The 15,510-nt window shown below is 40.6% G+C and overlaps 1 protein-coding gene across 1 annotated transcript in view; it reads left to right on the forward strand.

The window, feature by feature from the left end:
* The window catches only part of LOC139709140 (tubulin alpha-3 chain-like), a 32,791-nt gene extending 18,854 nt beyond the window's left edge, over positions 1-13,937 (forward strand). Inside the window, exons 2-4 of the mRNA XM_071621100.1 lie at positions 4,306-4,528; positions 10,767-10,915; positions 11,097-13,937. Of these exons, the coding sequence (XP_071477201.1) occupies positions 4,306-4,528; positions 10,767-10,915; positions 11,097-12,080 (1,356 nt within the window). The 3' untranslated portion in view covers positions 12,081-13,937. The remainder of the gene's footprint in view (positions 1-4,305; positions 4,529-10,766; positions 10,916-11,096) is intronic.
* The last annotated feature ends 1,573 nt before the right edge of the window (positions 13,938-15,510 follow it).

A 15,510-nucleotide genomic window follows, 5' to 3' on the forward strand; every position in this document is an offset into this window, starting at 1 on the left:
GCTCGGTTTATGAGTGTGACACCCCAGTGTGAGGAAGGCGTTTTCGTTTCCCCCTACACTTTTATGACAGAACGTTAATATCCATAGGATAAGAATAGACTACACTACACTTGTATATACCATGAAAAAAAGCCCAACAACAATAACAACACAGAGAGGATGGTGATGGGGGAGTGTCTTTCATATTTTCAACACACGGAAGGCTATGATTCTCGATCGACTGCGTTTGATAGGACCATGGCTGCTCCATGTGCTGTAACTCCATGATTTAGGACCATTGTGGCTCCACGATAGGACGCATCTCAAGTGGATCGACATGCCGAGAAACCATATCTGACTGGTGAATTATTTTCCTGATGGTCATCGACTGTCGCTCATTTTGATGACCTGATTTCTGACACGGCTCTGACCTTTTGTGACACTTGTCTCTGACAGGTAGTGATTGACAGGTTGCACAGCCATTGACAGCACTTTTCCGTTCATTTCGACAACTTGAACATAATATTGTTCCCCTACGGGTATAGCTGCAACGAGTCAGCTCTTGTCGTTTTCCATATCACCCGCTGTGTGTCAACTCAAAATGAAAGTTGGGCATCCGGTAAGGAATTGACATTTAAAGTGCCTAATTCTTTGATTATATAGGACTGACCACACTCTTTTTCCAGTGCTTGTAATTAGATGTGACCGTGTGCAGTATTAATCATGTATGGCTTTCAAAATTCCTCAGCAATTATTCCTTTAATTGCTTTTTCCTTACTATAAACTTTAGTACTAAATACTAATTCTCTAAGCTTTTGTACTAAGTATTGTGAAAGTTTCATACCAGTCAACCGTCTATTGTTCGAATGCATAATTCAGCTTGTGTTGTCATCAATCGTCAAACTAGAAATAGTGTCTGTTCAATTGGGGAAAACGAGTTGATGTCAGTTCAACTCTATCTGACTCGAACTCCTTGCTGTCAGTAACACCTGTGTTTTGTCTATTTGCTTCAATATTACAAATTCTGAGAGCACATGACGAGCATAGTAAACAGTAAAAGCATAATGCTCTGTCGATATAAAGTTTAACGATGATTAGAGGAATGGAGGGTCAAACTGGAGTCAAGGATCTTTATGAGATAATACGCTGGCTGTTGGAATACTGGGAGAGAAAACCGAAAAGATGCGGCGTATAGCAAGACAGGAAACCGGGATAGGCCTACAAGTTATTTCATTGCTTACTGGAACCCAATCATGCCACTTGATGCGTCAAACTATAAACAGTTACTTACCAGCTCTCAGAGGTAATAACTTAATTGCACTTTCAAAATGACCGAAATCAGAATTATTTCGTCGAATTTGTATGATGTCGATTATGTATACTTATCCATTATGAAGAGTTTGACAACATGGTGTAAGTTCTGATTCATCCAGGTAACGTTTGATAAAGGTACCAAATTAAATCAAATCATCTGGACTTACTGTTTTAATTCCGAGAACGGTTTCACGTCCGATCCTGAACGCTTCATCAGCTCGTGACGCCTTCCCGCCATCAAATCAGACGAGCTGATGAAGCGTCCAGGATCGGACGTGAAACCGTTCTCGGAATTAAAACAGTAAGTCCAGCTTAATTGATGTAATTTTGTACCTTTATGAAGAGTTTGGTAGCAAAAACAAGTCGAAATCGCTGTCAGTTAATAACGACATCGGAAAAGACGGCACATTGTGTTGTTTCAAGGGTTCTTCCGCGACGCGTTGTAATAAGACATACATGTATCTACCAAAGATTTCGTACCTCCGCTACTTCTACATCTAATGTAGATGTTGAAGCTTATTTTTGCGATCAAGCACCAATTAGATCTGTCTCTTCTCCCTGCTACATACTGATGTTCAGTCACGTGCTATGGCGATCATTTGCTGCATGTCAATTAGCACTACTTGTTTTTCATTGTCTTCGCCATCTCTGTCAGACTGGAGGTCAATGTGGCTTGATGAGGAACCTAAATTGTCTTTTATATAATTCATCTGGCAGCCCTATAAGTATTTTAATGAGTTTGCAAGGCAACTAAAAGAACAAAAAAAGCCGCAGTGAATTTACCGCTATGGCAATCAATTGCCCCTCCAATGGAAGGTGAGGACCCCGTTCCAATCATGGTACCCAAAATTAGTTACATTATACTTTAATAGCAATTAAGCCATACCAGTTGACCAAGAGATTACAAAAACATGCAACAACAAAAGATCAGGTGGAACAAAAAACATAATTCTTGGTAAAAGCTTGTGGAAGCCATGCCATTTCTATGGCTCTGGTAGAGCAGTGGCAACACTGAAGAGGCTACCCTGGATAAATAAGACCTTATTATTATTATTATTATTATTATTATTATTATTATTATTATTATTATTATTATACCAATGTCACCGTAATTGTGCCTCATATCTCGTCTTGGTTTTCATTGAGAAGAGTTTTATCGACATTATCGAAAGTCTGACATTAATGCACTCAATAGTTTTTGTCTTCTTTTTTCACTGGGGAGCGCGTCCGGCAAGGAATACGTTATCTAGATCAGGACCCAACCCCGTCTTTACAGATACAAAATATGCAAGTAAAAAGGCATGAGCTGTTACAGGAACTAGACGGTAGAAAAAGGACAGCTGAATTTCTCGTGCATTTCTTATTGTATAAAAGCCGCACAAAAATCGTGAACACAATACCACATTTGACTAGATTCCAACTCATCTCAATTTGATGAGTTGCAGCTTCAGTCCCGCGCATTTCATCACAGACTTCGGCATTTGAAATGATGATAGCGAAATTTCCATTGATTATGATATCCTACTATGAAGTTTCAAAATGTCTTTTTGAATAATATCTTACGACAAAGTAGGCCTACTCAAATTGCTAGTATTGACAAGAAGTACCAACAAAACAAATCGATTTTTAACAGTCAGCATGGTCAGTGGTTAAAGTAATGTTCTTGAACTAAATCAACTAACTTAAACTTTTGATGATTAATATGCAAACACTCGCAAACAAAGAACAAAAACAAAAAAGTATGAAAATGAAATTCTAACAATGTTCTAGGGACAATTTAGGCCAAAAACCAGTAAACAGAAGCAAGATTGTCATAAGCTCTGTGTAGTGTTTGGGGTAAAGGCTCTAAATTCTGCGGAAGCCCTGTAGTAGGCCTGCAAGTTCAAGTTTACGTTTTTAAACTTAGGACCTTTGAAGTTCGAAGTTTTCTTTAATATCAGAAGGTCAGAATACAAGTCACTTCTTACGTGAGTTTGTTGTACTGTTATATACACAGAATATGTCATTTTAGTTTGTATGTGTGAGAAAAGGGAGTTATGGATTGTAATACTTTCATGTGATTTCCCCCGAACTGAAGAAAAAAAAATAGTTTGGAATAAATCCAAGATTTTCTTCTTTTTTTTTCTGCTTACACAAAGCTTTGGACTGGTCCTAGAAATGAAACTGAGTCAAAGACCTCAAACCAGGATGTGACCAGTTGGTTTTGATGTGCACGACTGAAAATGGTCCAGGCACGTACTGAACATGTTTGAAGTGCCTCAATTACACACTGTCTGCACTTGGTCTGCATGCTTACGCTATATCTCGATTTTTATTTTCAGACGTTGTAGTAGTAGATACTAATCATGTTCCAAGAAATTGCTGCAGAATGCAATTACTACAAGTTATCCAGGGTATCGGAACAAGAGAAAGTACACGCTACCAGGTCACGATGCTTTTTTAATTAATGCTTAGGCGTATACGCAATATATTATGTGTTTGTGCTAGCTGCTTTGATTTCCTTACAAAGATTGTATAAAGTAGGTTATTGTTTATATTTGATAAGTGGATCGCGAGGTGCTGTGGCTCAGTGGACATATGACAACAGACTGTTAAATTGAGGTCCTCAGTTCGAGTCCCCTAGCTGGCTGCGGTTATTGTTCCCCTTTATCATGTACCGTATGACACTTTTTTTTCCTCATTGCCATGTACCCCCGTCCATTGGTCCTGTAAAGTGCTTGATAACATATGTTCATTGCATCCAATGACAGATTATAAAATAAGTTTGATTGATTATTTATTTGTTTGTTTGTTTGTTGAGTGAGCTTTGCCGGATCTCAGCACGAGTGACCGCTTGTGTTGAAATCCCTACCCCCCCCCCCCCCCCCCCCCCCCCCTCTCTCTCTCTCTCTCTCTCTCTCTCTCTCTCTCTTTCTGCCGTCCTCCGCAGTCATTTGTTGTTTTCGTGGTTAATTTTTTTGTTATTGTTTTCTGATACAAATTATCTCTACGTCAATCTTTTCCTTCTCACAGCGCGAGTGCATCTCCGTCCACGTGGGCCAGGCCGGATGCCAAATTGGCAACGCCTGCTGGGAGCTGTACTGTCTGGAGCACGGCATCCAGCCCGACGGCTACCTACCGACGGACAAGGGCGTGAAGGCTCCGGACGAGGCCTTCTGTACTTTCTTCAGCGAGACCGGGTCCGGGAAGCACGTGCCGCGTGCTATCTTCGTCGACCTCGAACCCACTGTCATTGGTGAGATGAGAAAAAAAACACCGCCCTCAACGATTACTTCAATGTGCTAAGTTGACGTTAGGATTGATTGTCTTATTGGCTGCCACTATTATACTTTGTATACCTAATGTATCTATTATAATATCCACCTATATCCATTTTTTTCTTCAATTATCTATAAAACACGCAATCTATGATGATATCAAACATGATACAATCCTATGAAGTTCTATTATCGTAATTTTTCTTACATAATGCATGATTTCAACGCTATATCTTCAAAACTAAAACAACAATCGTCTCGTGAATTATGTCTATAATTTAAAAAAAAAGAAAATAAGCGATACACATATAACGTACTGTTTTAGTAGTTGTTGATACATATCCACCTAAACAGCAACCAGCCGAGTCCATTTAATCTATTTTGGAACATCGGCAAAACTAATGAGATGGTAATGTGATGGTTTATCATAATATTTGCCAGACAAATTTTAGATTACTGAAATTCCCTGCGAATGTTCATTGATACAGGATAGCGCTTTTATGTACCCCCCCCCCCAAAAAAAAAAAAAAAAAAAAAACGCTGAGAGAAATATGTATTTACCCGTCTGATGGCAGTAAACCATACAATGACATTCTTTCATAATCTTAAGTGATAGCGTGATACCCTTTAAAACCCCAGAGGGAAGAGCGATGTGAATAATCCATGTTGATGCCTAGGACTCGTCTCTCGACATAACATGTGAGGGGCGGAAACGCCATGCTAAGCAATGCCAACGAATGCGCGACTATCCATATCAGCACAGACCACCGAATATCCTCCGCGCTCTTTTATCCTTACAACTTCCCCCGACATTCGATAATGAAATACCCGGTCTGAGGAACTGTCGAACTTCTCGATGACGACAGGTACCGTTTGAGCGAAATGCACTGATGACATTGTAGATAGCATGCAAGAAGACATATTATACATCTATTTTGAATTTGACCGTGAGGTATTATAGGAACGCAAGGATGAGGAAGGAGGATGAAGAAAAAAACAAAAATGGACGACAACAATGAAGAAGAAGAAGAAGAAGAAGAGATAATAGATATGTGATAGAGTATTTAGGTGGATGCACGAGAAGAATAAAAAGATGTTGGCAGAGAAGCTCAGAAAGAGGACAAGGGGGAGAGATGGAGAAGATATATTGTTCCAAATTGTGGAGAAACACAACCTTGTTGTGGTGTGAAAACAAGATGATGAGTTTAATCGTGCGCGCGCGAGAGAGAGAAAGAGGGGACGGTATGAATCGTCCAGAGCAACATCTAGACTACTCTCTTTGAGACTCATCAAAGGGGAGTGCAGCTTGAGACAGAAAGGGGAAAGAGAGGGAAAAGGGGGAGGGAGAGAGGAAGAGAGGGAGAGACAGGCAGACACTGTTAGACAGGCGAGCAGATCTTATCCAACATATGAGAAAAAAAAAAGTGAGGTTGGGGGGAAATAACTTTATTGCTTTTCTCCGCAAAGGAGAGAGATCGCCCGTCAAAATTCGAAGTAAACACAATTCAATAAAGTCATTTTGGTCTCCCAACAGTCGGCATTATCTTATCTGATATGAAACGGAGGGGGAAAACAAGTTAGACTCACCAAACAAAAAGAAACAAAAAATGAGAACTCAAAATGATAATTGATGCCCGACGCGTGCCATGGGGATAATCAGTCGTTATAAAATACATCGCGTGTCTCCCCGTCGTTGTCCGTGCTGGTGTAGTGCTCCTGGATTCCTAGCATACCAATGCACTTCATCACCAAGAGCCCGAGTATACGCCGAGGATGACACGGGGGGTAATGGGTAGACTCTTTACACCCCTCCTGCCCAATCCTCATTACGACATCTTTCTTCTTGCGATGTGCCCCCAAATCATGTGTCACCGCGTTTTATTTGTCACGACCACGTCTGAAAAACAGAGATAGAAAGAATACCTGATACCGCGTACCAGATTCTGTGGTTACTCATTCTGTAAAATTCCATTCTACAGAACTTTCGAGGAGCCGCCTTTAACGTTGGGGGGGGGGGGGGGCTATTGCACCTTAAGGTGATGAGGATGCCTGTATAATAGCTTCAACCTTCATTCCCACATTTCTGTGTTTTCTATGTAGATTACGCCACATCCTGAGCGATAATTATTTTCGCAATCATCGCACTTATGAAACAATCACGAGTATTTAAAGGCACACGTTCTCACAAGATCCACTTGACTGTCTAGGAACAAAAGCACATTATTTTGTGACACTATGGTCTATAACAACCGATGTTCCTAGCTGTGAGCACTGAAAGTGTTCACTGAGTTCTCCTTTCACATGACTTCCGGTTATTATGCAGAGAAGTGTGTGACCTTAGAGTAAAACTCCGCATACCTTATATTCGACAAAGACAGAAGTGGTTGAAAACATTGAAACTTGTTTCCCCGGTAACTTTCTCCGTTCGAATTTCGAGTCTGATGGAAGTGTCTCGTTCGTTTGGAGTGATTGCACCCTTTTTCCTTCATTTAAAAGTAAACGTAAACACGTTTAGGTAAAACAAGAAAGAAAGAAAGTGCAATTTTACTGGAAGAAGAGCTGAATTATGATTGCTCTTAATAATCACGTCGAACAGAGGGAGACATTCACGCTTGTAAATGGTAGGCCTACAAGATAGAGTAAAGCCCGAGTCAAAACGTTGAGGCCGCTAGCCGGGAGATGTTCACACAAAAGCTGAAGTGACAACCCCTCCCATAAGCTCACGGACCTCAGTACGCCCATCTGGCTACAAAACGGACTGCAACGCTTTTAAGAAGCGAATCATTCGCATCAACATCTATACGCAGAATCGGAAGATGGTGACTAGTTAAACAGACATCGGAGTGACTATATAGCGACCTTCATCAATACTTCTTAAGTGATGACTTATATCAGCTCTTCAACCGGTTATAGCTTGATAGGTGATATCTGAGGTCGAAATCATTTGCCAATGACGATTAGCGACGGGGCATCCTTTTTCACGCATCAGGAATGCGAAATGTGATCGTCTGTCGAACGAATATGAGATAACAGATTCGTCAAGGTCAATAACAGCCCGAATATAATGCAATGCTGGTAAAGGCATGTTATGTTGCTGAGTCTGTTGGGTGAAATTATGTTCCGGGCGCTGGTCGTATTTCTCCCGACCGTTCCTCCTCGTGCGCTTGATGATGATTAATAGCGAAGATGAGATGATGATCGCATCACTCCAAACTTTCATTCATGCATGTGAGAGGCTCTTCCGGGTTTCCTTTGGGGGTGAAAAAAAGGGGTTCACCGCAAGTCATAACTCCGTTCATATTACACTATAGGCCTATACTGATCCATCCACATCACTTGGTGTATATCATTCATATCCGACTTTGACTGTTTCACTACATTTTCTGCATTGGTAACTCGTTGAATCCATGTTTGGTTGACTCCCCATTTAAATGGACGTCTCTGCTAACGGAGAAAACTGAAGCACAAACAATAAAGAAAAAAATCCCATAGTCTATTTCCTGTAACTCAGGAAGTGTAACATACACCTTTTCCAAATCCGTATGGTATCCACACAAATGAGCTATCGCTCATGCAGTGAAGGCGATACAAACAACTTCTGTCTGGACGTATGGTCTCTGTACAGTCCGATGTAATATCGCCGTCACCACTTTCCTTGCATTGCCTTCTATAGACAGTGGGTGTTAAGTTCCTACTTACGAGTTCCTTTAAACCAATTAGCGCTCACATCAAGCCATAATGAAGACCATTTTCTCTAAATTGAGGTTAATCCCGCAGAGTATCCCACTGAGCATAAAATAAGTAGGCGTAGTCTTTGTTAAAGGCTACAAGTACTAACTTATCACCAGCTCTATAGTCACTTCACATATAAGACAAACAAAATTTGGAAACAAGCCTTTTGTATCAGTCGTTGTCGTTTTTGTAGCTGTGGTTCTTCTTCTTTTTCTTCCTCTTAGTCTTGTCATTGTCATTATCATTATCATTATGAGCATTATCATTCTTACTACTACCATTTTTATTCATGATCACCCTGGGCTGGTTCTAGACTAGACAGAGGTTTTCTTATCTGTTTCACTACCCAAAACAAACAAACAAACAAACGAACATGTCATGTTATCTACTCCAAGTACTGCCCGTTTATACGTATGCCCGATCACTGCAGTGACACTGCGTCACACATCTCTTCAAATAATTTCCAATACTGTTCTGTTCCAGTGCTTCAAAATTACTGCTGCCGTACAAAAACAAACACCCAAATAAACACAATCACACGTTTTTCAGCGCCTATAACGACCGCTTAAATGTTCTCGAGACATACGTTATGGTTAAAAACTATCGCGAATCATATTGGTCACAATATAGTACAGCTATAGGCATATTAATTTTGTCCCTGCCTTACATTCCCTGTGATATGCGTGGTGAATACAATTCCTGACTTTGAAATCAATGTTTAAAGGCAAACTCCGTTCTGTGATCAAATTGATTTGATAAAGATCGCCAATAAAACAAAGCAGTAACGATTTAATAAACCAAACAAAAATTCGAAAATTATGGAATCCCAGTGCTTGTTTTCTTGAAACATGATTGCATAATAAATAAACCGGCCATGTGAATTTCCTCACAGCTCTCCCTTAAATTTGAAAATATAATCATCATAATATTACCGTAATATAAATGATGATTAATATATTGTCAATCTTCTTGTCGTCAATTAAGTTAATTTCACCCTTACCAAAGCCAAGTCATTACAACTCTTAAACCGTATGAGCCAGAGGAAAGAGATAAATTTTGCCTCATGAATTCATATGTCATATATGAAAGTATAGCTTAGTGAAAAATAAATTATGTATGCGCTTGAATGGGAGACTACTGGAAGACTATCACGGCCACGACAACATAGTCACATTTACGTAAAGGAGACTGTCGGCTCCTTCGCTGTTGTCAAAACACTCGTGCAGTCAACTTGAGCGTGGAGACGATTCTTCTCCCTGCTTCAAGCGTTGCATGATTTTAGCTGGGCATATCAGTCTTATCGGCCGTTGTTAGGACGGTAATATACATCAGGAAATGAATGATATTGTATTAAAGGGATGATACAGTATTGATGGAGGCGAGGATTAGGCTTTTAACTTTTTGTAAGATACCATGAAACCCGTTATGAAATAACGAATTCAAAATTTAGTTGATGAAAATCGGTTTTGGAATGGCTGAGACATTCAAAAACAAAGTAAAATAAAGCGATCATAATAATAGGTGGGTCCCACCTTTTATTAGGATTGCTATTTTTTGGGTATCTCGGCCATTTCAAAACCAATTTTCATCAAAGAAACATTGAATTCCTCTTGGAATTACATGCTCTTTCATATTTCACAAGAGGTTTCTCATCATCTCACCCAAAAATGTTACAAACCTGAAGTTAGGGCTCAACCAGAACTATACGTTCCCTTTAAACTGAATTCGGAATCGTGGTTGAAGCAAACCACACAATCGAAATGTCACGACCATGTGAACTCATCCGTGCCTCTCCGTGAATGAATCTAACCAAGTCCATGGATTAATGCAAATAAACTAAGTACCATTACAAGTATGTGAGAAGTTCCTATCCAAAAAGCTCTTGAGAAGGCACAATGGGTACAGCGTCATAACGCTGTTAAACTAAGCCACTCGTGTAAAACCTCTTTCCAAGCCGATGACTATTGACCAAGGAGGTGGAAGAGATATAATTCCACCTCCCTATTATGAACTTCCACTTGAAAGCAAAAGGAGTACAAAGGCAATATCCATGGATGATGCGTAGATGACGTTCATTTTACATAGGATATTGACCAACTCGGTTACAGACAAGCACCGTAAGTTAAGACAAACATGTGATGTCGACGCTGCATAATTAAGTATTGAGTCAATCTCCTTCCTGCTTTCTAACCTCATCAATACCTCTGCTTAAATGAGCAGCGATGACCCCGAAAAGCGATGGCCCAAGCCAACTGACATGATATAAAAAGGAGGGGATGTCATATGGAACCGCGATCATGGGGAGATACCTGAATCCACGATATCCGTTTTGTTCTCATGTGTTGACAGGACGTCATTGTGTATGTATATATGTTTCTCTGTTCGTGCCTTTGTATTTGTGTCTGTGTGTGTGTTTGTCCCACTATTAATTGCGTGACGAATAGGTCACTCTGATATTATAAACATTGTTTCCATTTTGCCTAGATGAGGTTCGAACGGGGGCCTACCGCCAGCTCTTCCATCCTGAGCAGCTGATCACTGGCAAGGAGGATGCCGCCAACAACTACGCCCGTGGTCACTACACCGTCGGCAAGGAGATCGTTGACCAAGTCCTGGACAAGATCAGGAAGTTGGTGAGTTGGTCTTAATTGGTACGAACCTGCTTCGGGCTGGCGTCATGGAAGAAAAATAAAAATGTTTATAAAAAAAATAACGTTTAGCGTTCACAGCACGTCTTGTCGCAAGATGCAATGCTTCTGTTGGAGAAATGTTCTGGTACTCAATCTGCTGTTCCCCTTGTTTCTCTAACAACAGGCTGACCAGTGCACCGGTCTTCAGGGATTCCTCATCTTCCACAGCTTCGGCGGTGGCACCGGCTCCGGCTTCTCATCCCTGCTCATGGAGCGTCTCTCCGTTGACTACGGAAAGAAGTCCAAGCTCGAGTTCGCCATCTACCCCGCCCCTCAGGTCTCCACAGCAGTGGTCGAGCCATACAACTCTGTCTTGACCACCCACACCACTCTCGAGCACTCCGACTGTGCCTTCATGGTCGACAACGAGGCCATCTACGACATCTGTCGTCGCAACCTCGACATCGAGCGCCCCACCTACACCAACCTGAACCGTCTCATTGGGCAAATCGTTTCTTCCATTACTGCTTCGCTTCGATTCGACGGCGCTCTCAATGTCGACCTGACGGAATTCCAAACCAACTTGGTGCCGTACCCACGTATCCACTTCCCATTGGCCACCTACGCTCCCGTCATCTCTGCCGAGAAGGCCTACCATGAGCAGCTAAGTGTGGCCGAGATTACAAATTCTTTGTTTGAGCCTGTTAACCAGATGGTGAAGTGTGATCCTCGTCACGGCAAGTACATGGCCTGCTGTCTCCTGTACCGTGGTGATGTCGTCCCCAAGGATGTCAACGCCGCCATCGCTACCATCAAGACCAAGCGCACCATCCAGTTCGTCGACTGGTGCCCAACAGGTTTCAAGGTCGGCATCAACTACCAGCCGCCAACCGTCGTGCCCGGTGGCGATCTGGCCAAGGTCCAGCGTGCCGTGTGCATGCTGAGCAACACCACGGCCATCGCCGAGGCCTGGGCTCGTCTGGACCACAAGTTCGACCTGATGTACGCCAAGCGTGCCTTCGTCCACTGGTACGTGGGAGAAGGTATGGAGGAGGGAGAGTTTGCCGAGGCTAGGGAAGATCTGGCCGCCCTCGAAAGGGACTACGAAGAAGTCGGACTCGATTCGACGGATGACGCGGCTGATGAAGGGGAGAACGAAGAATACTAAAACTTGAAAAGAACTTGTGATCCATTTTTTTTTCTGTGTAAAAAGTTACATTTTGAAATCTTTTGTTCTTGGGACTATCGCTGTGTCCGATGGATCATAGTTTGCACATTATCAGCTATAAACTACATTCAGTAAATTGATCGTTGCGATCATCAATAGTATGACTAATCAATTTGCTGTTTAAGAGCTTTTCTAGATTTTGACAATATTATGTTCAGTTTTAAAGTGTTTGAGATGAACTCACGTCTGATGCGTAGGTTCAAATTAGGTTTACCGTAATTATTTTGCTGCTTATCATACATTCGACTTGACTGTAATGAATTGGCGGACGTAATTCACACTTTGTTAATGCAAACTTTTTTTTGTTACATATTGTTGATATCATGTCATATGTTTGAATTGTACGATGTCTCACTTTTTCTATGACAAATTATCATGCAATCTTACTTGAAACATGTGAAAAAAAAAAACCTGTCGCTGTTTCATCTCATGACCAAGCTTACGTGGTGAGCATTACTTTAAATTTTTCACCTTTGTATGTCGACAGTATATTAGCAAGAATTCTTCATTATCTTTTAATCAAACTTTCAGTATTGATAATCTATAATCATTTCATCGAGGATTGAATTTCATTCCATCTATGATAGTACTTGAAATATGATATTTATTCCTGGAGTCATGGAAAGGTCGTGAACTCTAATTCTTCTTTATTTTCTTTTTGAAACGTTTTGTGGCACCAAAAATTACACTGGTAGATACAGTGTAATTTACTTCTCATAAAAATAAATACGATGATTGCTCGCTCTAAGACAATAATGTCTGCATAGCTGAAACATTCACGCTGTAATTGTAGGTTATGCTGATAAATTGTTACTCCTCCGAAATTTCATTTCAGCGATTCAGATTTGTTACCGATGTTCGCGCTTTTTGTCGCTGTATCTATCAGTGTCCTCTCCATGAAGAAAGATGTCGTTATCTTGCAAACTCGCCATTTCATCTTGGTATGAATGTACATAATTATCTTGGGTGCCTTTTTGCAAAGTATTGTATTATGGATGCATTTACTCACTTCGTTTGGTCTAAACAGCGATGAGCTATTGTTGTTTACGTTATGATTATGTACATTTTCGCGAGGAGGTTACAGAGACACACACTCCTGTCAAACTCTGAGACAAAATGGCGGCAATGCTGCCTTCTCTATTGAAAAAAAAAAAAGAGTAGCTTCCATTCGGCCATGGGGAGTGCTTTATAGAATATTACGGAAATGAAGATACATTATGATCCGTGATACAGGATGACCGGAAACTCCTTTCTTCATGTTCTTCATTCGTATGCAATGCTACTGGTTGACCAATGATCGCCAAAGCGCCATGATCTTGAGAAGTTAGTTTGAATTGCGCGCGCTAATTTTTGATATGGATGCTTGGTAGCGTGTACGTGTTGTGCGGTGTGAGCGAACGGTGTGTGAGCAATAACGTGTGGCTGTGTGAAATATGCTTAGTTTAAAATAAAAGTGCTATATGGTTGATAAGTATGACTAATTTACACTTCCGGCCAACAACGTAGGGATAGATTTTCAGCGTGGGGATTTTTATCACCTGATTTTACAACCAATTTCTGAGGGCTTGGCATAACTTCCTTTCGTACGAGCAGAACGAATCAGATCCGAAGATAAGGCCGTTTGCACAGGTGTGAATGAATGCTGCAGTCGCGGTTGTGAATAACGCTAAATGCTATGGGACTACAAAGAGGTTGGGTTGGTGCATCGGTTGCGCTGACGGGATGTGTTTAGAATACTTGACGGCTACGCTGTGCCTGAAATAGATTTTATGTGTAAGTGACATTTGCTTATAGAGTTGCTGATTAAATTATTCATTTTAAGTCAAATTTGCCCTCGTCACACTGGTGGTTTTTGTGTGTGTGTGTGCTTTCGCTTCAATGTGTGATTGATGTGTGTATGAACGACAGTCTACTGATCGTGCAACTCAAAATGAAACATACTTTTAGTCATTCTACTATACTCTTGTTGCAAAGTGTTCTTGCAGATTTCGACATACACCCCAAAATCCCTTCCGAGTTCACAATCACTCATCTTCACCTTATGATACACCAATCCTTTTTAAGTATTTCAATGGATGATGTAAATACCCTAATATTCCTTCACACTTAGACCATATAATTGTGACCTAATAAGAAAACACAAAACTTTAATGTGCATAACGGAAGAAAAGTAAATATTCCTCATTTCAAAAGAGTATGGTGACTGATACATGCCACGTTTTATTTACAGTAACCGATAGCAGAGTGATAATGCCCAAGGAAAGGGAGAAATCTGCTATTGCTTCTATATGTACCGAAGCTAACGTCAAAGTAACTACATGTACTTTCACTATTATCACCATCATCATCACCAATAACTTTGCTCTGAATCATCAGTTATCTACAGGAACACCAGTCGCCATAAAAATGAAAAATTATACAAAACAACAATATTCATTTAGCGCAAAGTGATGGATATTTATTCATAAGGAAATGTAGTCTATGTACACAATACGGCCGGCTGATTAAGGATATTTTTGTTCTTAATTCAAGCTGCTTGACCAGTTCAGATAATGGTAAAGCAGTCTGGATGCAGTACAGAATAATCACCACATCAATACATCCTATTTTCTTACTTTTGGAGCAAAGGTGACAGGTCTCCTGCTGACAAACTTGAGCCTTGTCTCAGAGACGGTATTGTTCCATTACAGAAGTCTGTACACAATTAAGTTTATGAAAATTTTTCCTTCTGATGCAGTACTTCTTAATTTCAAGCCTGCCGTGAAGGGTCAATGTTTTTTTTACATGAATGAAATATACTAGTAATATGAAACTACATTATTATCAAAACAAAAAGAAAGATTTTAGCTACTGGAAGAGGTGACTATACTTTTCATACTCTACTTTCTGTGGTTGCTAGGGGTCATGACAGAACTCTGATCAAACAGTTTTTAAATTCCTAAAGGGAGTTCCGATGATATTGAAAGGCCACAGGTGAAGTAGAAATGTATTCTGCTGGTTTTGTGTGTTGCTAGGGAAAATGGAGAGGGGTGGGGGTGAGGGCCTAGGGGCAATGGAAGGCTGCAGAACTACAGAAGAGGGGCTGGATTCTCTACAAACACTCAGCAAACTGACCAATGACTTTTTTTAACTCTCTATCTCTCTATGTATTTCTTTTAGAGTAGAAAAGTATATTGAAGTAGTTCTTGATGAAATCAATGTTGATAAAAAGGTACAATTCCTGAGAATTTTGCTGCATACCTCTAACAAGTTATGGTAAGCAAAACGACAAACCATCAATTTTATTACCCCTTAATGACAATTATAAATACATACTGATAATCTTACAGCACAAGGAAAGTTGGGGGACAACACCATGCTAGAGGAAATA

The sequence above is a fragment of the Diadema antillarum genome, unplaced genomic scaffold (genome assembly GCF_040938485.1).
Source record: "Diadema antillarum isolate AM-2024a unplaced genomic scaffold, OU_Dant_1.0 seq00001410_RagTag, whole genome shotgun sequence".
Classification (NCBI taxonomy): domain Eukaryota; kingdom Metazoa; phylum Echinodermata; class Echinoidea; order Diadematoida; family Diadematidae; genus Diadema; species Diadema antillarum.